Source organism: Cibotium barometz, chromosome 1 (assembly GCF_041138505.1).
Source record: "Cibotium barometz isolate CiBa-2024 chromosome 1, ASM4113850v1, whole genome shotgun sequence".
NCBI classification, from domain to species: Eukaryota; Viridiplantae; Streptophyta; class Polypodiopsida; order Cyatheales; family Cibotiaceae; genus Cibotium; species Cibotium barometz.
The window spans coordinates 22,084,363-22,109,474 of record NC_141046.1 but is presented as its reverse complement, the minus strand read 5'-3'; the positions used below and the strand labels follow the sequence as shown (position 1 = coordinate 22,109,474).

General features: G+C 42.8%; 1 protein-coding gene across 2 annotated transcripts in view; it reads right to left on the bottom strand.

Annotated features, from left to right (window-relative positions):
- Window positions 1-25,112, bottom strand: part of LOC147641739 (Polyketide cyclase / dehydrase and lipid transport protein) — a 42,486-nt gene that overhangs the window by 2,845 nt on the left and 14,529 nt on the right. For both annotated transcript variants that reach the window (XM_086799010.1, XM_086799018.1), the window contains exon 2: window positions 16,301-16,468. In XM_086799010.1, coding sequence (XP_086655136.1) covers window positions 16,301-16,468 — 168 coding nt within the window. The remainder of the gene's footprint in view (window positions 1-16,300; window positions 16,469-25,112) is intronic.

Below are 25,112 nucleotides of genomic sequence, written 5' to 3'. Positions count from 1 at the left end.
TGCTGCCCTTCAGAGATTAGCCTTGGGTTAGGCATGCCCATGTGCATGCACATGGATAGCTAAACTTGATGATGTCTGACCTTGGATGACTTGTCATCATCCCCTATCTCCATATATGGCAAAATTGGGGCCTATATAAAACGTATCTAGCCTTTCATTCAAGCATCTGACTCTCTACTCTCTACAGGGGTTGGGTCACAGTAGTGTAGGTAGGATAGGATTGCTACCTTTTTGGGGCATGCCGATGGCTGCCAGAAATCATGTACCTTTTTGTACTATATGAATATACTGCACAACACAGTCATCTCTCTCTCTATTCTTTGTCTATGTTGATTGTTCTTGCATCAAGTGTTCCTATGTAGTGCTTAGGACTGAAAGAAGACTCCCAGAGCTTCCGCATGTGATAGTGGTATCAGAGCATCAAGCTCGGCCAATAGGATCAATCCATGTGTAGAGAGGAGACAAATCCAATTAAGGTTCCTCAGCTATGCTAAGTGCTGTTGGTGTCCCAAAAGAATTGCATAGGTCCAAGGAGAGAAACGCAGCATGTGTCAACACCCCCAAAAGCCGGTTGGTGTCAAGCAACCCAAGGGGAGGGTGTCAAGACCTCTCAAACACGAAATCCCCTGTCAAAAAATGCCTCAATGCCATACTAATCAAGAAAACACTCCATCCTCCAAAGTTTTCTTTGATGAAAGCTAACTCTTCCAATGGCCGTGAAGAATCCTTGGGGAGCTTGCTTGTTAGACACTACTTGCAATAGCAACTTGAAATCCATGGACCAATCTTCATACAATTAATTGCACTCTTGGGCTATGGCTGCCCACTCTTCACTAAATGCCAAGGTCGATGTCACTCTCCCACTAAAAAGGGCCTTACCTGTCCGTCTCTCATGTGTGACAGTCCATATGTCACGTAGCCTGTAATGGCATTCCTGAGTCACCCGTAGTGGCGACAGAGCTCGATTGGACATGGAGTCCACACGCCGGAGCACGTGTGGCGAGTGTGTCCGGGTTCAGGGGTGAGGCGCCCGGGTGTCAGAGGACCATGGGCGGCCGGGCTAGTGTGGGCAAGCAGGCCACTATATAAGCCCGGTAGTGTGGACACTTATCGACATTCCTCTATGGTTGGGTAGTGACCAGAGCTCGGAGCCCTCCATGGCTATGGGAACATAACATTGGTATTAGAGCGCATTTGCCTCCTCATTATAGTGGCGAGCGTGATGGAAGCGTGGTGGGCCCATAACCCACAAGATGATGATAAGGTCTTAGAACCTTAATAATTTTTCATTTTTTCATTTTTTTTGATATAAAAATGTTTGGGGAAGGTTCCCATGGTAAAAAACCACACACGCTTTATATGTGTGTGTGTGTGGGGGGGGGGGGAGGGGGGTGTAAAACACACACAATGACAAGTCATAGCACTCATAGCCATGTCTATGCAATTTTGTACCTTCATCGTAGCATTTTCTAGTGTATGCACTTTAGTTGTCATCGATTGTTCATGTGTGCAAAGTCACACTACTAACATCTCTACCATTTTAAATTCGTGTGCGTTGTCACACATGGGGGAGAGTTCGAGAGGATACGAGCGAGTGAGATTATGTTCCAACGTAGTCTGGGAATAGTTTGTGGATAACGTAGTGTGGCAGAGATTGCAGGACTTGTATGCCCAACAAAGTGCCTCAAGCAAAGTGTATTGGTTGAAGAAACTCATAGGTCTTCAGATGAAGGAAGGGGCGTCTATGACAGCCCATCTAAATGAGTTTAATGGTATTGTCAGCCAGGTCATTAATCAAAAGTTGGCAATGGACGATGAGTTCAAAGCCACTTTTCTGTTATGCACTTTGCCAGAGAGTTGGGACACATTCAGGACAACCACTAGCAATTCGCATGCTATGCTGTCATATGCAGATGTTGAGGGTGCTCTTCTTCAAGAAGAGATGAACAGGAAAAACAACTCTGTTGGAAAGTCCAATGCAATGAATGTTGTTGGGAGAATTAGGGTTAGGTTAAGAGTTCATGTGGGAGACATACACAGAGAAGCACAAGGGAGAGAGAGAGAGAGTTGTGGGGATAAGTCAACTCATGAGGCATGAGTGTGTGACTCCCCTATCACACATGTATATTGCACTAGTACACATAGTGCACTTAGTACATTAAAAGTACTAAGTGTACTATGTACTATAACTTATGGGCTTGTACACACTATAAGGGTGGGCATAACGCCTTTACCCCAACAACCTCCCACTTAAAGGCAAAGTGCCCTTAAGTAAAGGAAAAGAAAAAATCAGCATGTACATGATAATATACAAGGCCAAATCAAGGCTGAAACTGGCCTCATCCAATGCCCATCAAGTGTCTGCAATGAGCAAACCGCTCCGGAGGCAAACTCTTCGTCAACAGATCAGCCGGGTTGTCATCGGTGTGAATCTTAACAAGCTGAATTTGCTTGTTCTCTATCACCTCTCTGATGAAGTGATACTTCACATCCACATGCTTCGTCTTTGCATGAAAAACAGGGTTCTTTGCCAACTGAATGGCACTCTGACTGTCACAATGCAACAATGGAATATCCCCTGTATAACCCAAATCAACCACTAACCGAGATAGCCATAATGCCTCCTTGCAAGCCTCTGTGGCTGCAATATACTCGGCCTCTGTAGTAGATAAGGCAGTGCACTTCTGCATCCTGGATATCCATGACACAGCACCTCCTGTGAATGTAAATACATAACCGGTAGTAGACTTCCGGTTATCTGGATGACCGGCATAATCCGAATCCGTGTAACCATGCACTAATGCATCCTGTTTGCCAAAGCAAATGCACAAATCCTGTGTGCCCTTCAGGTATCTCATGACACCTTTCACTGCTTCCCAATGCTTCTTGCCAGGGTTGGCCATGTATCTAGAAACCACTCCCACTGCAAATGCAATGTCCGGCCTAGTAGCAACCATGGCATACATGAGACTGCCACAAGCTGAAGCATACGGAATTTTGGCCATATCAGCCCTGTCTCTATCTGACTGTGGGCTGTCCATAGCACTGAGTTTCACATATGGAGGCAAAGGAGTACTAGTCTTCTTCCCCCCGTCCATATTGAACCTCTGCAAGACTTTGCCAATGTATTCCTTCTGAGACAAATACAACACATGCTGATTTCTGTCCCGAAGTATCCGCATACCCAAGATGTGATTTGCATCACCCAAATCCTTCATATCAAAGGTTTCATGCAGCCTCTTCTTCAAGGAATCCATCTCTTTACGAGATTTCCCGGCAATCAACATATCATCAACATACAAGATGAGGATCAATAGACTGCCATCCAAAGCTTTCTTGGTGTACAAGCAGTGATCTATGTCACTTCTCCTGAAATCTTGGGATTTCATGAATGTATCAAATTTATGATACCATTCCCTTGGTGCCTGTTTGAGCCCATAAAGACTCTTTTTCAGCTTGCATACAAGCTTCTCCTTTCCACTCACTGCATAACCCTCTGGCTGCTGCATATATATCTCCTCATGGAGATCACCGTGAAGAAAAGCAGTCTTCACATCCATCTGAATCAAGTCCAGATCATCATGAGCAACCAAAGCCAATACAGCTCTAAGTGTGGTCATTTTGACCACTGGAGAGAAGATCTCATCAAAGTCCACACCATATTCCTGCTTGAAGCCCTTAGCCACTAACCTGGCTTTGTATCTTGGCTTTGCATCTGGTGCAACTTTGAGCCTGTAAACCCACTTGCATGGCAAAACCTTCTTGCCTGCAGGCAAATGCACCAACTTCCAAGTTCCATTTTTATGCAGAGAATCCATCTCTGACTTCATGGCACGCTCCCAAAGAGCCTTATCTGCCCTCTGTAAAGCCTCTTTATAACATGAGGGCTCCCCACAGTCAGTGAGCATCAAGTAGTCAACCCCTGGAACAAACCTGTCAGGGGCTCTGGAGGGTCTAGTGGACCTCCGTACCCAATGACCATCATTTGCAGGTTGCTGTCCAGCCTGCATATCACCCATTGGTGGCTCTTGTTCCATGCCATAAGGCTGAAAAATCATGCCCGGTATCTCCTCCAACTGTGGTATATCCATAGGGATATCTTCTGCCATCTCTGGCTGTCCATTTGGACCATTTTCAGCACCATTTAAGGGCTGGTTTTCCTGCTGTAATGGCTGATTTACAGCCCTTTGTTGTTGTCCATGATGTCCATCATCATCAAAGATGACTCTGCCAGGCTCCTGTTGCCTTGCAGGCTCCTTATACATGCATGTTTCATCAAAAATGACATCATTGCTGCGTATGATCTTTCTATTCATGGGATCCCAAAGTCTATACCCCATTTCACCTCTGTCACCATATCCTAGGAATATGCATTTGTGAGACTTAGGATCAAGTTTGGTGCGCATTTCCCTGCGTATGTGCACGTACGCAACGCAACCAAACACTCTCAAGTGCTTGTATGACGGAGGCTTCCCTGTCCATACTTCTTCTGGCACTTTCCCACCAAGCCTCGTGTTAGGTGACCTGTTTATAAGGTGAACAGCTGTCATAACAGCTTCAGCCCAAAAACCATGAGGTAATGCAGCATGTGACAACATAGAACGGACCTTCTCCTGAATGGTCCTGTTCATCCTCTCTGCTGTCCCGTTTTGTGGAGGATCATAAGGAGTAGAGAGCTCCCTCTTGATGCCTTTAGCATCACAAAAGTCCTGAAACTGTTTGGACATATACTCTCCACCATTGTCGGAACGCAAAGCCTTCAGTGTTTTGCCAGTTTGATTCTCAACATGAGCAACAAACTTCTGGAACACTGAGAATGTATCACTCTTCAAACGAAGAGGATAAACCCACACCTTGCGTGTGGCATCATCTATAAAAGACACAAAGTATTTTGCCCCTCCCAAAGAAAGCTGAGGCATCTCACATACATCTGTATGCACAAGCTCTAACTGAGCATCTTTCTGTCCAAGAGCTTTCTTGTGGGGGCACTGTAGTTGCCTACCATATATACAATGCTCACAAAACTGAAAACTTGAAAACTTTAGAGAAGGCAAGTAACCCAAACGAGACAATTGCTCCATTCCCTTGACACTCATGTGTCCCAACCGGCTATGCCACATTCCCCAAGCTGTCTTCTCTTCACGAATGCTGAAAAGTAATGAGTCTGACACAGACAACATGATAGTAGATCTTGCCAGCTCATCCATATCTTCCCACTCTTCAGCAGTAAGAGAAGCGGGCATTACACCCCTTTCTTTGATAGGCTTGTGCTGCTTTTTCTGGAGCAACACATTGTAGCACTGGGTTTGCCAAATATCATAATTATGCGAGCCTTCAAGCTTCTTGATGTGAAGCAATGAAGAGCTCTCACCTGTGGTTGCCATAGCAAAATGCAACCTGTCAATGCCTGACTCCCTGCAAAATGTGCAAACACTGCACCAAAAGCACACAAAGTGCTCACAGTTTTTTTCCCAAAGTTTATCTCCCACTGCGGAAGCACAAATGCAACTATTCTCCCACTGTATGTGATGAAAACACCAAAATCTGGTTGCTGCAGATTTTGGACAGCACCTCAAATGTGCTCTTTTGCCCTTCCAAAGTACTGTACAGCAGTACCAAGTGCTCACCAATGATGTACCAAACCTGTCCCGGCAAGTACAGCAACTGTAAATGAACCTTTTGCTCACTCAAATCAATGTGCAGCCATGCCAAAACATGCACAAAGCTGTGCCAAATCTGTACCAGCAGGTACAGTAGCAATAAATGTTCTCCTGGCTGTCCAAATGAGTGAAAATCAGACTTTTACAGTCCCGTACACTGCATACAACAGTCCCGAATAGAAATTGGGCAAAAGCCCCTTGACTGCAAGCTGATTTTTGAGGATTCAAGGCATAAATGTCTTGCCTGCTGCTTTGCCAAGCTCAACAAGCATACAAACTTGAAAAGCCCCTTGATTTAAGATCAATTTTTGATCATACATGGTACATTGACGCACATGAAGGCATCCAGAGTGTTCACGATGCTTCCCCTTGGCCACATATACATCCAATACATGAAAGCCCCTTGATTTACAGGCACATTGAGTGCTTGTAAGCATCAACACATTTTCCACAGCATCAAATGCGATTGCCTGCATGCAAATCAACCAAATCGGCACAAAAGCCCCTTGATTTGCACTGCAATTTGCTGCAATTTTGCCCAAATGTGCAATTTTTCACATCATACAGCATGTATGAGTGCTAAATTGCACAATTACATCAAAAACCCCAAATTTCGACATCCAATTTCCTGCAAATTGATCCTGATTTGACCAATTTCCTTTGCAATTTCTGATTGCAGGAAAGAGGAGGGGGTCGTGCTGATGCTGCTGTGCAGTCTGATTCTTGGAGGTGATCCTTGGAGAGCTTTGATGGCTGCTCCAATCAAGCTAGTGGAGCTAGAGATTCTGCGTTACAAGGCGTTTGAGACGGTGCTGCTCTGCTGGGGCGCATCTCTGCTTCACATTTACTGACGTGGAGTCCGTGCAGTGCTTTGGGCGGAAGACGGCGGTGGCCTGTAACTACAAGCGTACACACACGTACAGAACCGCTCCCTGTAGAGAGCGAGGGTGTGAAAGAACCGAGCACGCCGACGACCTGCGCTCCGCCTTCGCTTAGTGGTGGCGGGTTGTGCTCGCCCACAGCCTAGCTTCGACTTGGCGTCCCGCTTGACGTATTCGCATAGCTTCGCCTAGCACCACATACACATCGACGGGCTCCCTTTGCTACTGGCCAGGTGTCGAGCGAGAGTCTTCGCTTGCGTATATTACTCGCTCACGTCGTGTTCGCCTGGCTGCTTAGCCTCTACACGCGACTTGGGCTGGCTTTCGCTTTGCTTCGCCGTGCGCCTTCTACACGCCTGAAGTCGATCGCTTGCTGCTTTCGCTTTGCTTCGCCGTGCGCCTTCTACACGCCTGAAGTCGACAGCTCTCTTCGCTTGATTGGCTGCGACTGACTCCTTGTCCGCCTGGATGCTGTGACCCTGATGCAAGCTGCTCAGCGCTCTCTGCCACAGCTGTAGTATGACAGCAGCAAAGCAAGCAGCTCGTTCAGCTATCAAGGAGAAGAGGGAAGAGGGAGGGATCACTAAGCTCTGATACCAGTTGTTGGGAGAATTAGGGTTAGGTTAAGAGTTCATGTGGGAGACATACACAGAGAAGCACAAGGGAGAGAGAGAGAGAGTTGTGGGGATAAGTCAACTCATGAGGCATGAGTGTGTGACTCCCCTATCACACATGTATATTGCACTAGTACACATAGTGCACTTAGTACATTAAAAGTACTAAGTGTACTATGTACTATAACTTATGGGCTTGTACACACTATAAGGGTGGGCATAACGCCTTTACCCCAACACGTAGCCCATCTACAACAACAATTGGCACCTTCGGGTGGACATTATGGCTTCGGATTTGCCATTGCTCTTCCTATAGAGCTACATGCTGCCCATCATAAATCTTTGTTTTTATAAGATGTGGAAGTTGTAACAACCCACCCACTTTGTGTGGGCATACATGGATGTTAGTTTTCATTGTTGGGATAATGCAAATCAATCCATTGTCCATTTTTGTCTTGCATTTTTGGGCTGTGATGTTATAGCCTAGCGCGTTGAGGCTTAGTGAATGTTGCACTTAACAAAGTCAAGCCGGAGAGTCTGATAGTGTTTGTATGGTCCTAGATTCATGAGATGACTTAACAAAGTCAAGCCGGAGAGTCTGACAGTGTTTGTATGGTCCTAGATTCATGAGATGATCTCTTGGATGAGGACGTACTGAACAACCGCAGTGTTGTGCTACTTAACAACCAAAGTATATTATGCTTAGTCCGCAGAGATGCAAGCGCTCCTGCACGGTCCGTAGAGCTAAACTGTTCTAAGATTTATAGTGATCTTAGAGCGAGATCCGTAGTGATCCTTGAGTTTGGAGTTTACCGAACATATAGAAACCTGGGTGTTGATGACTTGAACTTGATTCAACATGACTTCTAAAAAGTACACATCTAATATGGAGAATGTCATTGCTTCTTTTGTTTGAAATGAATTCTAAGAGTATCCCTAAGAGGTCTTGTTTTAAAGCTAGCTTGTCTAGCTAATCTTTAATATCTTAAGAGCTTGGCTTGATTACCAATTTAGGTAGCAGCCCATTGATATTTTACCGGATTACTTTGACAAATACTCTACATTGAGTATTGGAGACTGTGGAGCTTGTTATAGTTCCTTAAATTATAGCCATATTGAACTTTGAGACAAATTGTACGTCATATATGGTGTTGCATAGTTCATATAGTGCAAACACCCATAGGCTTGGGTGTGTAGTCATCAATATGCTTGAGATTTCATAGCCATTTCTCAAGGAAAGTAAAAGAATTGACTTATGTGTCACAGTGAACTTCATGCTCATTTGATGGAATGGAACGTTATATGCTCATGAAGTTCATGGTGGTCTTGGTGGTATGGAATACCAAGATTCATACACAGAAGTTGACTCTTTGGTTGTTTATACACTTGTTCCGTAGTGATCAAGTGTTGGTATACTTGTTCCGTAGTGTGATCAAGTGTTTGGACAAGATTGAGCTTTGAAACTCACTAGATAGCCTTTGTTGGAAAGAAATCCAATGATAGAGTTCGAAGAAGCTCTGGGTAGCATAGCCATGATCAAATACTAGTGCTAACAGAGTGGTTTCTAGTTTGAGAATGCTATAAAACCATTGGTGAGTAGGGACACTAGTATTGTTGGATGGTTGTGATATGTGGAGAGCGCCCTACAATATTCAAGGAGCATAGACTCGTCTATATCCAATACTCGTGTTCATTTTCGAATGCATGTTTGGATGGATCATAAAAAGGAAAGTAAATTCCTATTTTACTTGGGCTATTTAGTTTTGCAAAAACAAGACAAAGAACATATTCAGTAGCTAATGTATGCAAAAGTACAAAGCACAACATAGCAAAGCATCATTAAACACCAAAAGAAGAGTGGACATACCTCTATCGTAGATCCCGCAAGCTCCACATAGCCATAGGCAGGGTGATGCATGACAATAACTCGATGCCAAATCTCAAGATCGGATACAGGACAATACCAATTCATGTCCTTGCAAAATCTGATAGTTGCAAGGCACTGGGAAATGAGTGGATCATAACCAGTATGTGATAGGGTTATTACCTGGTTAAAGTGAGAAGTACTTCACTGCAGACGAGCATGGTTATTTATTGTCATTGGATCCAACATAGTTTTATAAACCATGACTGTGTTTGTTAGAAAGAATTCTAAGCCGGAGAGCTTAACAGAGTATTCTAACATGTCTGGCGAGTTTAGGACTGAACATGGTGATTTAGAAGTAAACTCAAGGTTTAAAGCTAATCTCGAGAGATTAGAGGCAAACCACACTAGATTTGGTGTTAATCTGAAGTGATTATACAAATCTTGATCTTGATGCTAGTACGGAATGCCTTGCAGTTATCTTGATCGTTTTTTATACTTTGGCATGGTATTATTGTATGCGCGCGCACTTTCCAACAATCATCCTCATTAGAAAGGTGTGCTAATCGAGAGTGATTAGTCGAGTTTTCTACGAGAAGAAGAGTGATAGCATATTGCCACCTATATGGGTAGGTAGTGCATTGCCACTGTCATGGGGAGGCAACAAAGATTTGTTATACGCCAGATTTAATATTGATATTGAACACAAATTGGATGATGTGTTATTCATGTCAAAGCAGTCTAAAAGTACAAAGATTGAGTTTGTTTGTCTATCAGTGTAAGGTGTGTGAAGGCATACCTAATCCACATATCGTAGCATATGTATATACAGACTGGGTAAGCGATAAAGAGTTTCTCATTTATTGCTTTATAGTAAATCATTTTGAAATGGTTTACGATATTGTTTCACATTAGTAGTGAGACCACACTTGTAGAGGTGTGTCTGGATGGTACTATTAACTTTTGGATGTGAACATAGATAGTCCATAAACATGTCCGTAGAGACATGGTTGGCCATAGAAACATAGATATGTTGTCACGTGCACCCTGCACTGGGGTACACAACGACACACTGGCATGATCATCAGTGCAGCATTTGTACATAAGTAGCACCTTTTTTAGGAATATTTGTCACCCCATGACCCCATTGTGAGCCCTCAGTCCAAGTACAGTTAGGCATAAGCTACGTAGGTCAGTCTTTGAGCCTTAGACGTCGGTCAAGTGTCAGTCCTCTTAACCCACTTAAAGAATTCATTACACAGGTGCATGTAGACGTTAGCCATAGACATAGATGCATGAATAGGCATTTTAGGATCATTGCATATAGATGGGGCCAGCTCTAAGGCCAGCCCCAAGGCAGCCCCAATATGGGCTAACCTTGCAAAGGGTATCCAAACCCTTGCCATATACATAGGGCGGTCGGCCAGCCCTTTGGTGGGCTTAGGTGACAGTCGCTAGGCCTGACCACAAGTCGGCCAAGCCAGACAACGAGTTGGCCATCAGCCAACCAGCCCTATAGCAGCTGACACAGCATTTACAGCAGCCGACTGCACCCCTGAAGCCATATAAATAGAGGTGCTTCAGTCCCACACAAAATATTCAGGTATTCAGCAGAAAGTGCAGAAGCAGGTTAGCATCCAAACTCTCCAGGCATCAAGGAAGCTCCTCTTCACATTCAGCCAGCATATGTGCAGTCCTATAGCTATCTCGACTTGTATCAGTGGCTAGAAGAGTCTTCAGTAGAGCATCGGATTAGGTGGATACTTAGCCGACGAACGGTCTTCCTCGTCCTTGTGTTGGGCATTCATATCGCTTGTTTGCTCAAGCATTGTACAACATTCTCCAAAGAATAATATAAGCAAATACTCCTACTTGCAGGGGGGGGGCCTTCAGTGGGTATTTGGAACCCAATACTGTGTCGTCTTCTACATTCTCATTTTCTTCTCTCTCTCTACTCTCTAAATTGGATGATAAAGACTCTCACCACATAAAGGTATAAAGAATGCCCTATTGTGCGTTATCAAGATCAAGCTCAATGCATGTAACATATGTATTGCCAAGCAACCAAAGTGGTTGCAGGAGTAGACATGTGGATAGGCATGTATCTACTTGTGGGCTGGGAGTGATACTCTTATTGGTTCACGTTACTCTTGATTTTCTAGTAGTGTGCAGACACTATACATCACATTGGAAATCATCTTCATTGCAAGATGTGTAAATGGTTCTTGGAAGAACGCAAGAACTTTTGGAGAGAGAAAAGTGTAGCTTTCCTTAAAATCTGAGGTCAATTGAACTTTACCACATTATAGAACAATTTACTAAAGACTTGTAGCAGTTGCGCAAATTTGTTGAATTAAAGTCCATGTGGTTTCTAATCACAAGAGAAAAACATCCTTGATGTCGTATGACATAAAAAGGAATTCCTTGAATGTCGGAGCACATTCATTATGAAGTTCTTGAGGATTTGAGAACTGGCATATACTAAAGGCATGATATTATTCAATGCCTTAGTAGCAATTTGTGTTTTATTGACATCCTTCATATTTGCAAGTGGCAACTATGGTTTGGTGTTCCAAATGAAACACGAGTGTTGCATGTTTCCTTGGTTATTGTACTTAAGGAAAATATGTACTGTGTGTCCTACTTTCCTTGTTGTAGTACTTAGGGAAGTTACATGCATAGATGACCATATGGTCTAAACACAGATACTTGTTAACAACTTTTTGAACCATTTTCGTGGACGAAAACTCTTTTTGAAGAGAAAAGTAAAAAGGTCAACATTTGACCAACTAATAAGATGTGAAAACATCTGAGTTTGAAAGGCTCTTTATCAAACATCTCTACAAACTATATGGCCTACCCGCAGATATAGTGTTGGGTAGAGATAGAAAGTTTGATAGTCAAAGGTTAAATATCACTCTAAGAGTGAAATCAACCATCCGTAGATTGATGGTGGTCAAACTAAAAATCCAACAAGATTCTAGAGCATATGCTTGTGCATAGATGAATAATCTAGTGGAGAGGAGTACCTCTCATCTTTGGAATCTGTTTTTTGTTGTTCATGACTAGATTTGCTCCATTTACGTTGTTTGATGGACTCTAGTCTAGATCTCCTATAGCCGTAGAGTTATGCGAGGAGAAGAGTCAACAAGTTGGTAGCGTAGCATGGTAGTGTAGTCTACAAATATTTAGTAGCGTAGTCTACAAATGGTTGGTAGCGTAGTCTATAAACTTGAGCTCCTAGAGAGATCTCAAGTACATCTAGCTTTTGTGCTAGTGGCATGCAGAAACCAGGGCACGTAGTTTGCCTTGAAGTTGTAGTTGAGAGATCGAAACACGAGGTTTACTGTGCATCGATATTCACTTGTTAATTGAAAGAATAAACTAGAAAACGTCTCAAGTGAGAACAACTACATACGCTTACCAACAACTTTTCCTAGTTTGTTTTTGCGGACGAAAACTCTTTAGAAGGAGGGGATAATGTCATGTAGCCTGTAACGGCATTCGTGAGTCGCCCGTAGCGGCGACAAAGCTCGACCGGACACGGAGTCCACACGCTGGAGCGCATGTGGCAAGTGTCCGGGTGAGACGCCGGGTCGGAGGACCGTGGGCAACCGGGCTAGTGTGAGCAGGCAAGCCACTATATAAGCCCGGCAATGTGGGCACTTATCGACATTCCTCTATGGTTGGGTGGTACAGAGCTCAATGCCCTCCTTCGCTATGGCGACACAACAAAATACATTTGTATTGCCAATGATAGCTATCTTGAGAGCTTTGATGCTTGCTCTCATGTCGCTCATCCTTGTTGTAGCCATGGCAATCATGCCTCTATAATCAAGGTGATGCCTACTCTTGCAACACCTCTAGATTGTAGCCAGAAAGATGTATACTTACATGATGATATCAACAAGAATCCTCACAACAATGAGCATGGTGAACTTGTAAACATCCCTCATGCCGCGACTATCACGCAACGACTTTGGTGTCGACTTTTTGTACCCATGCGTACAACTGGTAACCATTGATCAAAGAGATGGTGAGGTTTGCAACCCTTCACACTGAGGAAGGGTAGATGGGACAAGGAAGCACACTACTACACCCTAACCAAGCAGTCAACCCACCAGGTGAAACAAGAACCCAAATAAAGAATTCCCCCAAACCAGACCTTGTGCACTCTTGGAATCTAGGGGTCTACCCTATCCAAGCATACACACACACAAGTGCTAGAAAAGAAAAAATAGGCTCTGATACCAACTATAGAATACTTATGCCTATGTGCTAGGGTTTTCACAGATAGAAAGAAAAGCAACGGAATCAAACACATACAACACACACAAGGGTTCTAAACTATCGATAAGTAGTACGAACAAGACGGAATATCCAATACAAAAGATGACTGAGAATGCAAATGGCTATTCACACCTTCTAAAGATCTCATTGGCCAGCCCATGCCTTTGTATATGCCTAGCATTGAGAGACTGCAAATGATATTGAAGATTTCTAGGTGCACGTATATATATGCATTAGTATTACAATTCATCAATCATCACTATGTATTTACCTCCTTAACTTATAGCCACACTCTTATATATACCTAGATGAATCCAGGAACATGCCCAAATTCACCTTATAAGAAAGTGCAATTTATAACCTCATGGTAGTCATCCACAAGACAATAAACCATCAACTCCATCATGCATGATATGGACTAGATACTATGACATCCCCACTAACGTCATCGGTGCCCAATAGTGGGTATAGAACTTGGTATCAATATATGCTCCCAAGCGTACATTCATACAAAGGTCTATGTATTGAGTTTTTGTCAGATCTCCGGAGATACAAGACAGACTCAGCCATAATGAAGCCTAGCACCAAGGATCATAACAAATAGAAAGAATTATTACCAAAAAAAGATAGTTGATATAGGGCATATGCACCACTAAAGATAGAAAGAATTAACACAATATTAACTGGCTGCAACTTGGACGAAAACTTCACAATGTGAAATTTGCATGTCCGCTAACACAGCATAAAGATATACCTAGATGAATCCAAGAACATGCCCAAATTCACCTTATAAGAAAGTGCAATTTATAACCTCATGGTAGTCATCCACAAGACAATAAACCATCAACTCCAACATGCATAGTATGGACTAGATACTACGACATCCCCACTAACGTCATCAATGCCCAATAGTGGGTGTAGAACTTGGTATCAATATATGCTCCCCCCCCCCCCCCCCCCCCCCCACACACACACACACACAACATACATTCGTACAAAGGTCTGTGTACTGAGTTTCTTTCAGAGCTCCAGATATACAGGGCAGACTCGGCCATAATGAAGCCTAGCACCAAGGATCATAACAAATAGAAAGAATTATTGCAACAAAAAGGTAAATGATAGGGCATATGCACCACTAAAGATAGAAACAATTAACACAATATCAATTGGCTGCAACTTGGACGAAAACTTCACAATGTGAAATTTGCATGTCCGCTAATACCTAGATGAATCCAGCATATAGCCACACTCTTAGCAGTTCTAGCAACCATCTAAGCCCCCTCTGCAGGAGTGCAAGGGTGTGGAATGCAATCATTGTATCTTTGCTTAGTGCAATATACTACTCTCTCTATCATTGTCTTCTATTGTGCTTAAGCTGTGTTTTTGAAGTTCTTGTATTTTGTGAGTGTCCTATGTTTACACCACCATTGTAAGTTAGCTTACAGATGCACCTCACTCTATGGCGGGCAGCTTCCTTTAGGGGCAGGACCAAAAGGAGCACCTAGGAGCTGACACCAGTGCAGACGGCAGCATAGGCAGCTGGTTGGACCGTGCAAATAGCACACCGATCTGGCATGGCGCCAGAGTGTGGGCTCCTGCTGGTAGTGAAGCAGGCTAACAGGAGTCAGGCAGCCTGAGCGGCCCTTGGATACCTATAACTATAGGGGCCCCTAGCCTTTCTCCTCCTCATACTTGCAGTTTGAGTCTCAATGCACCCTTCCTGCTTCTCTCCTTCAGATCATGCAAAGCTGCCAACCACACATGCAGAAATTGGTCCAAAAGCAGCAGCAAGATACCTTAGCCCCTCATTAGCCAGCATTTGACCTTCAGATAGAAGTTCTACCTGTGACTTTCACAAGTTTTTCAGCTTCCAGCTTTGAGCAAGTATGGTGGGCTTGTATGTAGAGCTTTGCTCAACAAAGTAATAGAATGCAGCAGTAGTTTAGGTATCTGTGTATGCTTGTGTTTAGTCTAAGTCTTCCATTGCACTCTTATCTCTATAAACACTTGCATTCTAGACTGATAGGCCTTACAGCCACTTTGCTTTTGATGACATTCCTGATGTTTAAATGCCACAAATCTCCATAGCATATGTGCTTATCCACCTCTTTGGCATGCCACAAATCTCCATAGCATATGTGCTTATCCACCTCTTTGGCTTGCTTCCAATCATCCTTCTGAAAGTCCTCTTTTGCAGGCTGCAGCATCTGATCAACATACTTGACCACTTGATATGCTCATAATGGAGCATTGAGTTTGCCAAAACCCTATTCATGACAGAGTCCTCTTGATAGATGCCTACCATGTGTTCCTCATGGCATGCTCCAAAACGGAAGAAACTCTTGTCAAAGATTATGATGCTCGTGTGATAAGGAACATTGTGATCAGGGTCTTTGTTCGTGAATCCTTGTCTGAGTGAGAACAAGACTATGATCACAATGTTGTGCTAAACATTTTGTTGAGAATTTTTTTGGTACATTGACCCAACAGGCTACAGCTCCGCCCTTTATTCATCATGTCACACCCAGTTGTAGCAAGCGTGGGTACATCAACCCTACAGGCTACAGTTCCGCCCTTTATTCATCATGTCACACCCAGTTGTAGTGAGCGTTGGTACATCAACCCAACAGGCTACAGCTCCACCCTTTATTCATCGTGTTGCACCCGGTTGTAGTGCAAGCATGGGTTGAACCCACAACCTCTGTGTTGGGACTTCAACCCCCTAACCACTTGACTACATGGCAGAAGACTGTTAACTTTTCTTCTTGTGTACACTACTTATGTTTAATAGGCAGCTATTTTGCAATAGCAACAAATACACATGCTCCTAGAAGCACACACAAAAGAAAAAGGGTGGATCAAATAGATTTCATGTTCTAAAACATAACATGCACATTAAGATGCCTAATCACCAGTACTTATCACTCTTTAAGGAATTCAATGTTTTGCGCACACATTGAAAATTAAACCATCAAGATTAATAGAAGCTACCTGCTCCATTCGCCAGGTGCCTTTGAAAACTTGAAAGTCACCTTCTATCATCTCAAAGTCAATCTCACGTCGAAATCCACAAGGGAGAACTTCCAATGGCCGTTCATAAACATTTATTACACCTTTGGCTTTAAATTTCAAGCCAAGTGCCAGATTCTGCTCTCCAATCTGAAAACAAAATTGTATATGGACAACAAATCAAGATGCATGGAGATATCATATCATTACATGTGACTGATGCAAGATGAAAGACTTGAAAAGCTCTCTTTCTGACAACACAGGCTCAAAGACTTCGCCATTTGTCACTGTTTAATTTGATGTGCACAAGCAGAAGGAACTCTAAAACTGAAGTTTTGTATCACTCTTGTGACTCCATGACATAGTTATGGGAAAACAGAAATGGGATGGAAAAAGAAACAGAAACGTTTAAGCAAAGGAAAGCTCAGAAGAGGAAATGGAAGTGGGTAGGGAGGGAGAGCAAACAAAAGGACCTAAGTGAGAGAAGACATTAGAGAATGTAATCCATTTGACCTATATGGACTGAGAAGAGGAGCAGAGAGGAAACACCAGGTGTTGTTACAGAAACACTCCAAACAGCAAAAAACGTGAGCTGAAGGAGCCCCCTCGTCCGTGTGCTGTGCAGCCCCCCCTCCCCTCCTGTGCTCTGCCATGGGCTGCACCTGGCCCCCTCTCTCACCCCCTTCCTGACCTGCACCACCCTCCTCTGCCTCTTCGCTGCCGCCTCCTTCCGCCTGCCAGCCTTAAGTTCCCCTCCCCTTCTCTCGCACTGCCTCCCCTCCAGTCTGCCTGCCTTCAGCCCCCCGGCCTCTTACACCTTGCGCAGTCCTCCTATCTGCCACCGCCGCTCACTTATCCTTGCCCCCCTCCTGCTTCCATCTTCCCTTCCTCCTCCTCAATCTTTCCTTCGCCCGTCTCCTGGTTCCGCCTCCTTTTCTCCTCCTCTTGAGCCTTTCCCTCATTTGTTGTCCTCCTATCTGCCACCGCCGCTCACTTATCCTTGCCCCCCTCCTGCTTCCATCTTCCCTTCCTCCTCCTCAATCTTTCCTTCGCCCGTCTCCTGGTTCCGCCTCCTTTTCTCCTCCTCTTGAGCCTTTCCCTCATTTGTTCGCCCCCCCCCCCCCCCTTCCTTGGTGTTGAGCAGTTTCTTGGACAAGGTTTTGTTCTCCTTGTGGCTTGGTTCGTGCTGCCTTTGATCCTCCCCACCCCCCTCCATGGCAACCACTCCGACAACCCCCACTGAGACCGCCCCTCCTTGCCCATCTTTTTCCAAAGCGGACCTCCAACTCACATCGATAGTTGCCTCCCTAGAGGGAGGCCTCCACCTTGGTGTGCAAGATTGTGGGTAGCCGCCCGGCACGCGGATAGCCGAGGGATCTTCCACAAGTTGGCCTCATTGGCGAGCCAGGAAAGATTACTGATATTCATCCTCTTGGGTGCGGGATACTACCAAGTGGAGTTTGATTCACCTGCAACATCGGATCAAGTCATACACCTGAGCCCCGTCGCACTGCGAATGACCCATGCCTTCTTTGTGAGGTGGCAGCATGGCTTCGACCTAGCATTTGACCCCTTGGCAGGTGTCTCGAGCTTCCCAGTTACAATTTGCTTTCTTGGCCTCAAGGAGGAGTACCTTTCCTACTCCCAGTGATTGGTAGAGTTATCATCAAGAGAGTAATGGAATCCCCCCCACCCATCCCCCCCGAAAAAACCGCTTCCGGATTCCCTCCCTTCACACCCGCATCGCCTCTCTCGAATCTATTCCTCATGTCATTTCTCATCCGTGCCTTCGAGATTCTTTTATGCAGAGCGTGGGGTACTATAGCCTCCCTGGATAGTGCTCCACTTGCCGTTAGATGGAGCATCTTGCTAGAGCATGCCCACGCCATCAGTCAGACGAGCATCACCAGCAGTCCCTCCCCCAAATCCCAGCACAACTCATCAGGGTAGAGGGGGGGAATCTAGCCCTCAGGATCCAGAGCACCAAGCCACAGCCCCTGAGGATCCTAGAGTAGGCGAGTGGCAGGTCCGAGGTAAAACCACCGCCAAGCCTCCAGGGCAGAGCGGCACTGTCAAGCGGGCCCTAGGAGTATACGATTATGTTAGAGAACCATTTTGAGCATTTTTCTCAGCAGCCCCCACCTTGCTTGGTGTTGAGCAGTTTCTTGGGTAAGGTTTTGTTCTTCCTGTGGCTTGGTTCATGCCGCCTTTAATCCTTGCCCAAACGCGCCCCCCACCCCCCAGGGAGGACTCTATGCAACTGCTTCGACAACCCGGACTGAGGCTGCCCCTCCTTGCCCATCTTTTTCCAAAGTGGACCTCCAGCTCCTTGCATTGATAGTCACCTCCCTAGAGACCTCCACCTTGGTTTGCAAGGTTGTGGGTAGCCACTCGGCGTGCAGACAGCTGAGGGATCTTCTACAGGCTCGCCTCATCGGCAAGCCAAGAAAGATAATTGATATTCATTCTCTTGGGCGTGGATACCACCAGGTGAAGTTTGATTCACCTGCAGCAACTAGTCATGCAGCTAATAAGCCCCGTCACACTGCGAATGACCCATGCCTTCTTTGTAAGGTGGCAGCATGGCTTCGACCCACAACATCCGACCCCCTAGCAGTTGTCTCAACACTTCCTAGTTACAGTTTGCTCTCCTGGCCTCAGGAAGGAGTACCTTCCCCTACTCCCGGTGATTGGTAGAGTTATCGAGAGAGTAATGGTGCAACCGGAATCTTATTCTAGGAATTGATTGTGGAAGAGTAGAGAAATAATTCAATCATAAAAACCATTGCTTGTAAGCTTCAACTAAATCAAATCAATTGAAATTTAAACACTTAAACAAAATTAAAAATACTTAGCTCATAGACCATATTGGGTGCAATCTTCCCCCCTCTTGTGAGTGGTCTCTCTCCACACAAGAGTATTTCTTTATTAGCTTTCTTTTTCACCAAAATTAGGCCATAGCTCCCAAAATATACAAGATGTGCTTTTTAGAGAGCACGGCACTCTTCTTTAACAAAAATAGAGTGTCAAATTGGGACTAGGGTAAAGCCATAGGCTTTAATAAATTCCACATAAATAAATGTATCTTTCCTAAAGTTCAAAATGGAAAAATCATTTGATAAGGTTACAAGCTACTATGCTTGCCAAAATGAAATGTGATGAACCAAGACATTTCTTCCAAAGTAAACTCTTCAATTCCCATAGTCTTCATCACCTGAAAATATAAGCCCAATTAATTATTAAATTAATCCCACAAATATTAAACAGGCACAAATCATCACCAACTCATGACTACCAGGCGTAAGTATCCCAGGAATCACCCTGTCATACAAACCTAACTGAAATAATCATAGGTGGCCTCAAACATACGTCATATACCACACGTATTAATATTTATAGTGGTGTCACCCACGATATTAACCTAGCCGGCATGACGCAAGAGTAATCTAGGCGTCCCCAAATTACTCAAGAGGGGATAAATAATATTTTTCTAGAGGACTTAAAATATATTCTCATAACATCCCTCTTGCTTGAGTTTGCAATTGTTCTCAATTGCGGATTTGCTGGGTTTGAAAAGAATGAAGAATTTCAGGGTAAACTCGGAAAAATTTCTCAGGCATCCATTTAGCATCTTCTTGTGGATGATTCTTGAAAGTCAAAAGATACTTGAAGTATTGATTACCTGTTCTTGTTGTTGTTATCTCTTGGTCAATGATAGCATCAGGTACTAAGACTTCTTCCTCTCCTTCAATAAGAGGTGGTTCCTCATATGTTGGGTGAGTAGGTGTTCCTCGAAAAGGTTTCAAGAGATGGATATGAAAAGAATTGTGGATATTCCAATTAGATGGAAGCTCTAGTCTATAGGCCACATCATTAATCTTTTGAAGGATTTTAAATGGCCCATAATATCTAGGCGCGCTAGCTTCACTGCAGGGAATTTTTCCACACTCTTTAATCGACGTTTTTCAATTCTCAAAAGTACATAATCACCTTCTTGAAATGAAAAATCTTTGCGCTTCCTATTTGCTTGAGATGTATACTTCTCTTGAGCTCTTGCAATACAATCACGCACTTCAGATAGAATGCGATCAAAGTCTCTAACATATTGGTTGGCAGCTTCAATCTTATGAGAGAGTCTAGTAGCTGGAATAGGCAATGCTCTACCATAGACGATCTCAAATGGTGCTCGACCAATAGCAGTATGAGGAGTATTATTATAAGCAAATTGGAGTAGGTGTATGTACTTATTCCATGCACTAGGTTGCTGGGAAACATAGGCTCTAAGCATATCGAAGATAGTGCTATTTGTAACTTCGGTCTGTCCATTCGATTCAGGATGGAAAGCCGTGGAAAAATCTAACTTAGTGCCTAAGTTTGAGAAAAGAGCAACCCAAAAGTGACTACAAAATTTAGAATCTCTATCAGAAACTATCACTTTGGATAGTCCATGATGAACAAAAATTTGCTTAACAAATATGTTCGCGGCTTGCTGAGAAGTTAGTGTCTTTTTACATGGAATGAAATAGGCTTGCTTACTAAATCTGTCCACTATTGTCCAAATCATGTCATGATGACTGGAAGTAGTAGGAAAGCCAGTAATGAAGTCCATAGATACTTGTTCCCATGGTCTATCAGGAATAGGTAGAGGCATAAGCAATCCTAAAGCTTTGCCTTTGTAGCTTTTAATTGTTTGGCAAATGTTACATTCAGCTATAAATTTAGCTACATCATTCTTCAAATGAGGCCAATAGAATTCTCGAGAAACTACTTGAAGTGTTGCGGAAACTCCTCTATGTCCCACAAATGGTGGTTGGTGCATCTCTTCCAAGACAAGCTGTCTGTAAGGTTGAGTAACACACAATCTTTTCTCAAAGAAAAGATAGCCATCATTATGAGAATAACTTCTGTGAGGTGTCCAATTGTTTTCACGCAATTTGATCCATATTTGAGAAAAATTTGGATCAACTTCGTAAGTTTCTTTCATAAGTACAAATGTTTCACTTTCAATAATGGAAATGTTGTTGATATTTGGTCTTCGACTCAAAGCATCGGCAACAACATTTTCTTTTCCAGGTTGATATTGAATCATAGGTTGGAAACTTTGAATGAAAGCTGCCCATTTGATATGCCTATCTGAAATAAGAGGTTGCGTAAGCAAATGCCTAATGCTTTGTTGGTCTGTCTTGATGAGAAATTCAGAACCCATTAGGTAATGCTTCTAGATTTTCAAAGCATGCACTACTGCTGCTAATTCCTTGTCATATGTGCTATAATTTTGCTGTGCAGGCTTAAGCTTTCTACTTTGATAAGCAATAGGATGGTTGTCTTGCATAAGAATAGCTCCAAATCCTTTGCCACTAGCATCAGTCACTACTATAAAGAATGGTCTTTGAAAATCAGGTAGTGTAAGAACTGGTGCTTGTGTTAAAGCATTCTTGAGTGTTGCAAAAGATTTATCTTGCTTTTCAGTCCAATTGAAATTTGTAGCTTTCTTAAGGAGTTCAGTCAAAGGATGAGCAATACAAGCAAAATTCTTGACGAACTTCCTATAATAACTACATAAGCCAAGAAAAGATCTAAGATCATGTATGTTTATAGGCGTAGGCCAAGAAGCAATACACTCAATTTTCTTAGGATCTACACGAATCCCTTCAGCCGACACTATATGACCTAAGTATTCAATCTCTTCTTGAAGAAAGAACTCTTTTCAGGATTGACATACAATTCATTTTCTCTCAAAAGGTTGAACACTTATTCCAAGTGTTGTTCATGCTCTTGTCGATCCTTGCTGAAAACAAGAATGTCATCAAAGAACACTATAACAAAACTTTGAAACTTAAGGAATATGCGATTCATTATACGGCTGAAAGTAGCTGGAGCATTGGTCAAACCAAATGGCATAACCAAAAACTCATAATGACCAGTTTGGGTTCTAAAAGCTGTCTTGAAAATGTCAGATTGAGTCATACGAACTTGATGATACCCAGACTTTAGGTCAATCTTGCTAAAGACCTTTGATCCTCTAAGCTTATCAAGAAGATCATCTACCCTAGGAATAGGATATCTGTTCTTGACAGTAATCTTATTCAATGCACGATAGTCTACACACATTCGGTAAGTTCCGTTCTTCTTAACAAGAAGTACTGGAGCTCCAAAAGGTGAACTACTAGGTCGAATAAGGCCTCTCTTTAGCAAGTCTTCTATTTGGCTTTGGATTTCTTTTTGCTCTAAATTGTTGACTCTATAGGGAGCTTTACAAGGCGGGGAATTTCCAGGCAATAAGTCAATACTATGATCCTCAAGCCTAGACTTAGGTAATCCTGGAGGCAGATCTTCCATGAAACAGTCACTAAATTTGGAGATAAAAAGATCAAACTTTGGTCTTTTGGATGTGTCAGACTCAGCATCAAGCTGGTTAACCCATACCATATAAGTCTTATCTCTTTTTCTTAGAGCTCTCTTTGCTTGAGTGTGACTCAACAAAGGACTCATTTCTCCTTTGACTTGACACTGGAGGATAATATTTTCATTGTCCTTCCTTAGAGAAATGCTATGAGTGTCATAGTCTATAATAGGATTGTATTTGTGTCTCCAAGGCATACCCAAAATTATATCTACCCCTTGTAAAGGTGCAACTAAGAAATCCCTCTTTTCTGTTAAAGGTTTGATGCATAAATCCAAATCTTTCACCTCTTGCATGCAATTATACTTTGTTCCAGTAAAAGCTGCTTTGACTTTATAGTGCGTAGGTAAAGAATGAAGATTCAATGCTTTAAGTACCTTTTCAGAAATAAAATCATGTGTACTACCATCATCATGCAAAATAAGAACTTCATGTCCATTTATCGTTCCTTTTATTTTAAGCAAAGAATGAACATGAGGTTTACCTTCTTGTTCTGAGTAATCTGGATCGGAATTACCCTCTTGCTTGAATGATTCTTCTTCATTATCGTCTTCTTCAATCATATTGACTCGAGCTGCTGCTGCTGGTGTTGAATTCTTGGTATGCTCCGGACAATTCGGTGCTATGTGACCTTCTTTGTAGCACTTGAAACATTTGATAGGAGATGTCTTCGGTTTGCCACCATTGACTTTCTTATTGGTACTCATGTTGCCTTTAGCCTCGTCCTTGCCTTTGTCATAATCTGGTTTATACATCTTCTTTGAAGCATAAAAAGATTTAGTAAATAGTTTAGAAGAAGTACCCTCATGTACTTTAATCTCTTTAGGAAAACGCTGTTCAATGGCTGAATTGAATTCTCGTCGCTTCAAACAAATCCCGAACGATTCCGCGTGATTCAAGAGTCTTGGGCTAGTCGAATTGTTGATGAAATAATTTTTCTGCACTTTGAAACCTGTTGAAACAATCCTGTAAACCTTGCCCAATCTCTGTAATATTTTCTCAAATTTTTTCAGAATTTTTCAGAAGCGATTTCGGAATTTTCTGGCCTTTTCTAGGCAATTTTCAAGCCTTTTAAAACCTGTAAATCACTTTTCTGCACCCAGAAATTTTCAGAATTAGAAATCTTTGAATTTCTCTTCAAATTTGAAAATAGGAAAAAGTAAAGGTTCAAAAAGTGATGTGACTTGCATGGGAATTGGAAAAAGTAAGAGTAGATTAGGATTAGAAGGTGATTAGGCTTATGGAGGATTAAGCTTTGGGATTAAGCTTTTTTTTAAATCTCCTCTCCACGCCGTTTTGCGCCGGCAGGCTGCCGCCGTGCGCCTCCTTCTCCACGAATTTCCTTGGTGATTTTTGATGGCTTTTACACAGATTTATCTGCTCCGTCTATTATAGATTTGTTTATGCTTGAAGCTTTCTGATTTCTGAGAGATACCCGTGAGGTTTTTGGCTATGAGGATTTCATCCATACGGTCAGATTTTGATTCCAATGAGTATTTGGAAAAACCACTTTTTGATAAAGAGGGATGGTTTTGCAGGGTGGTGAGTGGGTTTGAGAGTAGATCTAGTTTTGAATCTTTGACCTTTGGGTAAAGACCTACAAAACACCCTTCTGTCCTCTGGATAAATTCCTGCACTTTCTTGATTTTTGAGAAGTTGAAGCCCTTTCCTACCTTCTCCACAAATCTCCTAGCCCAAGCTCTGATGATACCACTGCAACCGGAATCTTATTCTAGGAATTGATTGTGGAAGAGCAGAGGATTAATTCAATCATAAAAACCATTGCTTGTAAGCTTCAACTAAATCAAATCAATTGAAATTTAAACACTTAAACAAAATTAAAAATACTTAGCTCATAGACCATATTGGGTGCAATCTTCCCCCCTCTTGTGCGTAGCCTCTCCCCAGACAAGAGTATTTCTTTATTAGCTTTCTTTTTCACCAAAATTAGGCCATAGCCCCCAAAATATACAAGATGTGCTTTTTAGAGAGCACGGCACTCTTCTTTAACAAAAATAGAGTGTCAAATTGGGACTAGGGTAAAGCCATAGGCTTTAATAAATTTCACATAAATAAATGTATCTTTCCTAAAGTTCAAAATGGAAAAATCATTTGATAAGGTTACAAGCTACTATGCTTGCCAAAATGAAATGTGATGAACCAAGACATTTCTTCCAAAGTAAACTCTTCAATTCCCATAGTCTTCATCACCTGAAAATATAAGCCCAATTAATTATTAAATTAATCCCACAAATATTAAACAGGTACAAATCATCACCAACTCATGACTACCAGGCATAAGTACCCCAGGAATCACCCTGCCATACAAACCTAATTGAAATAATCATAGGTGGCCTCAAACATACGTCATATACCGCACGTATTAATATT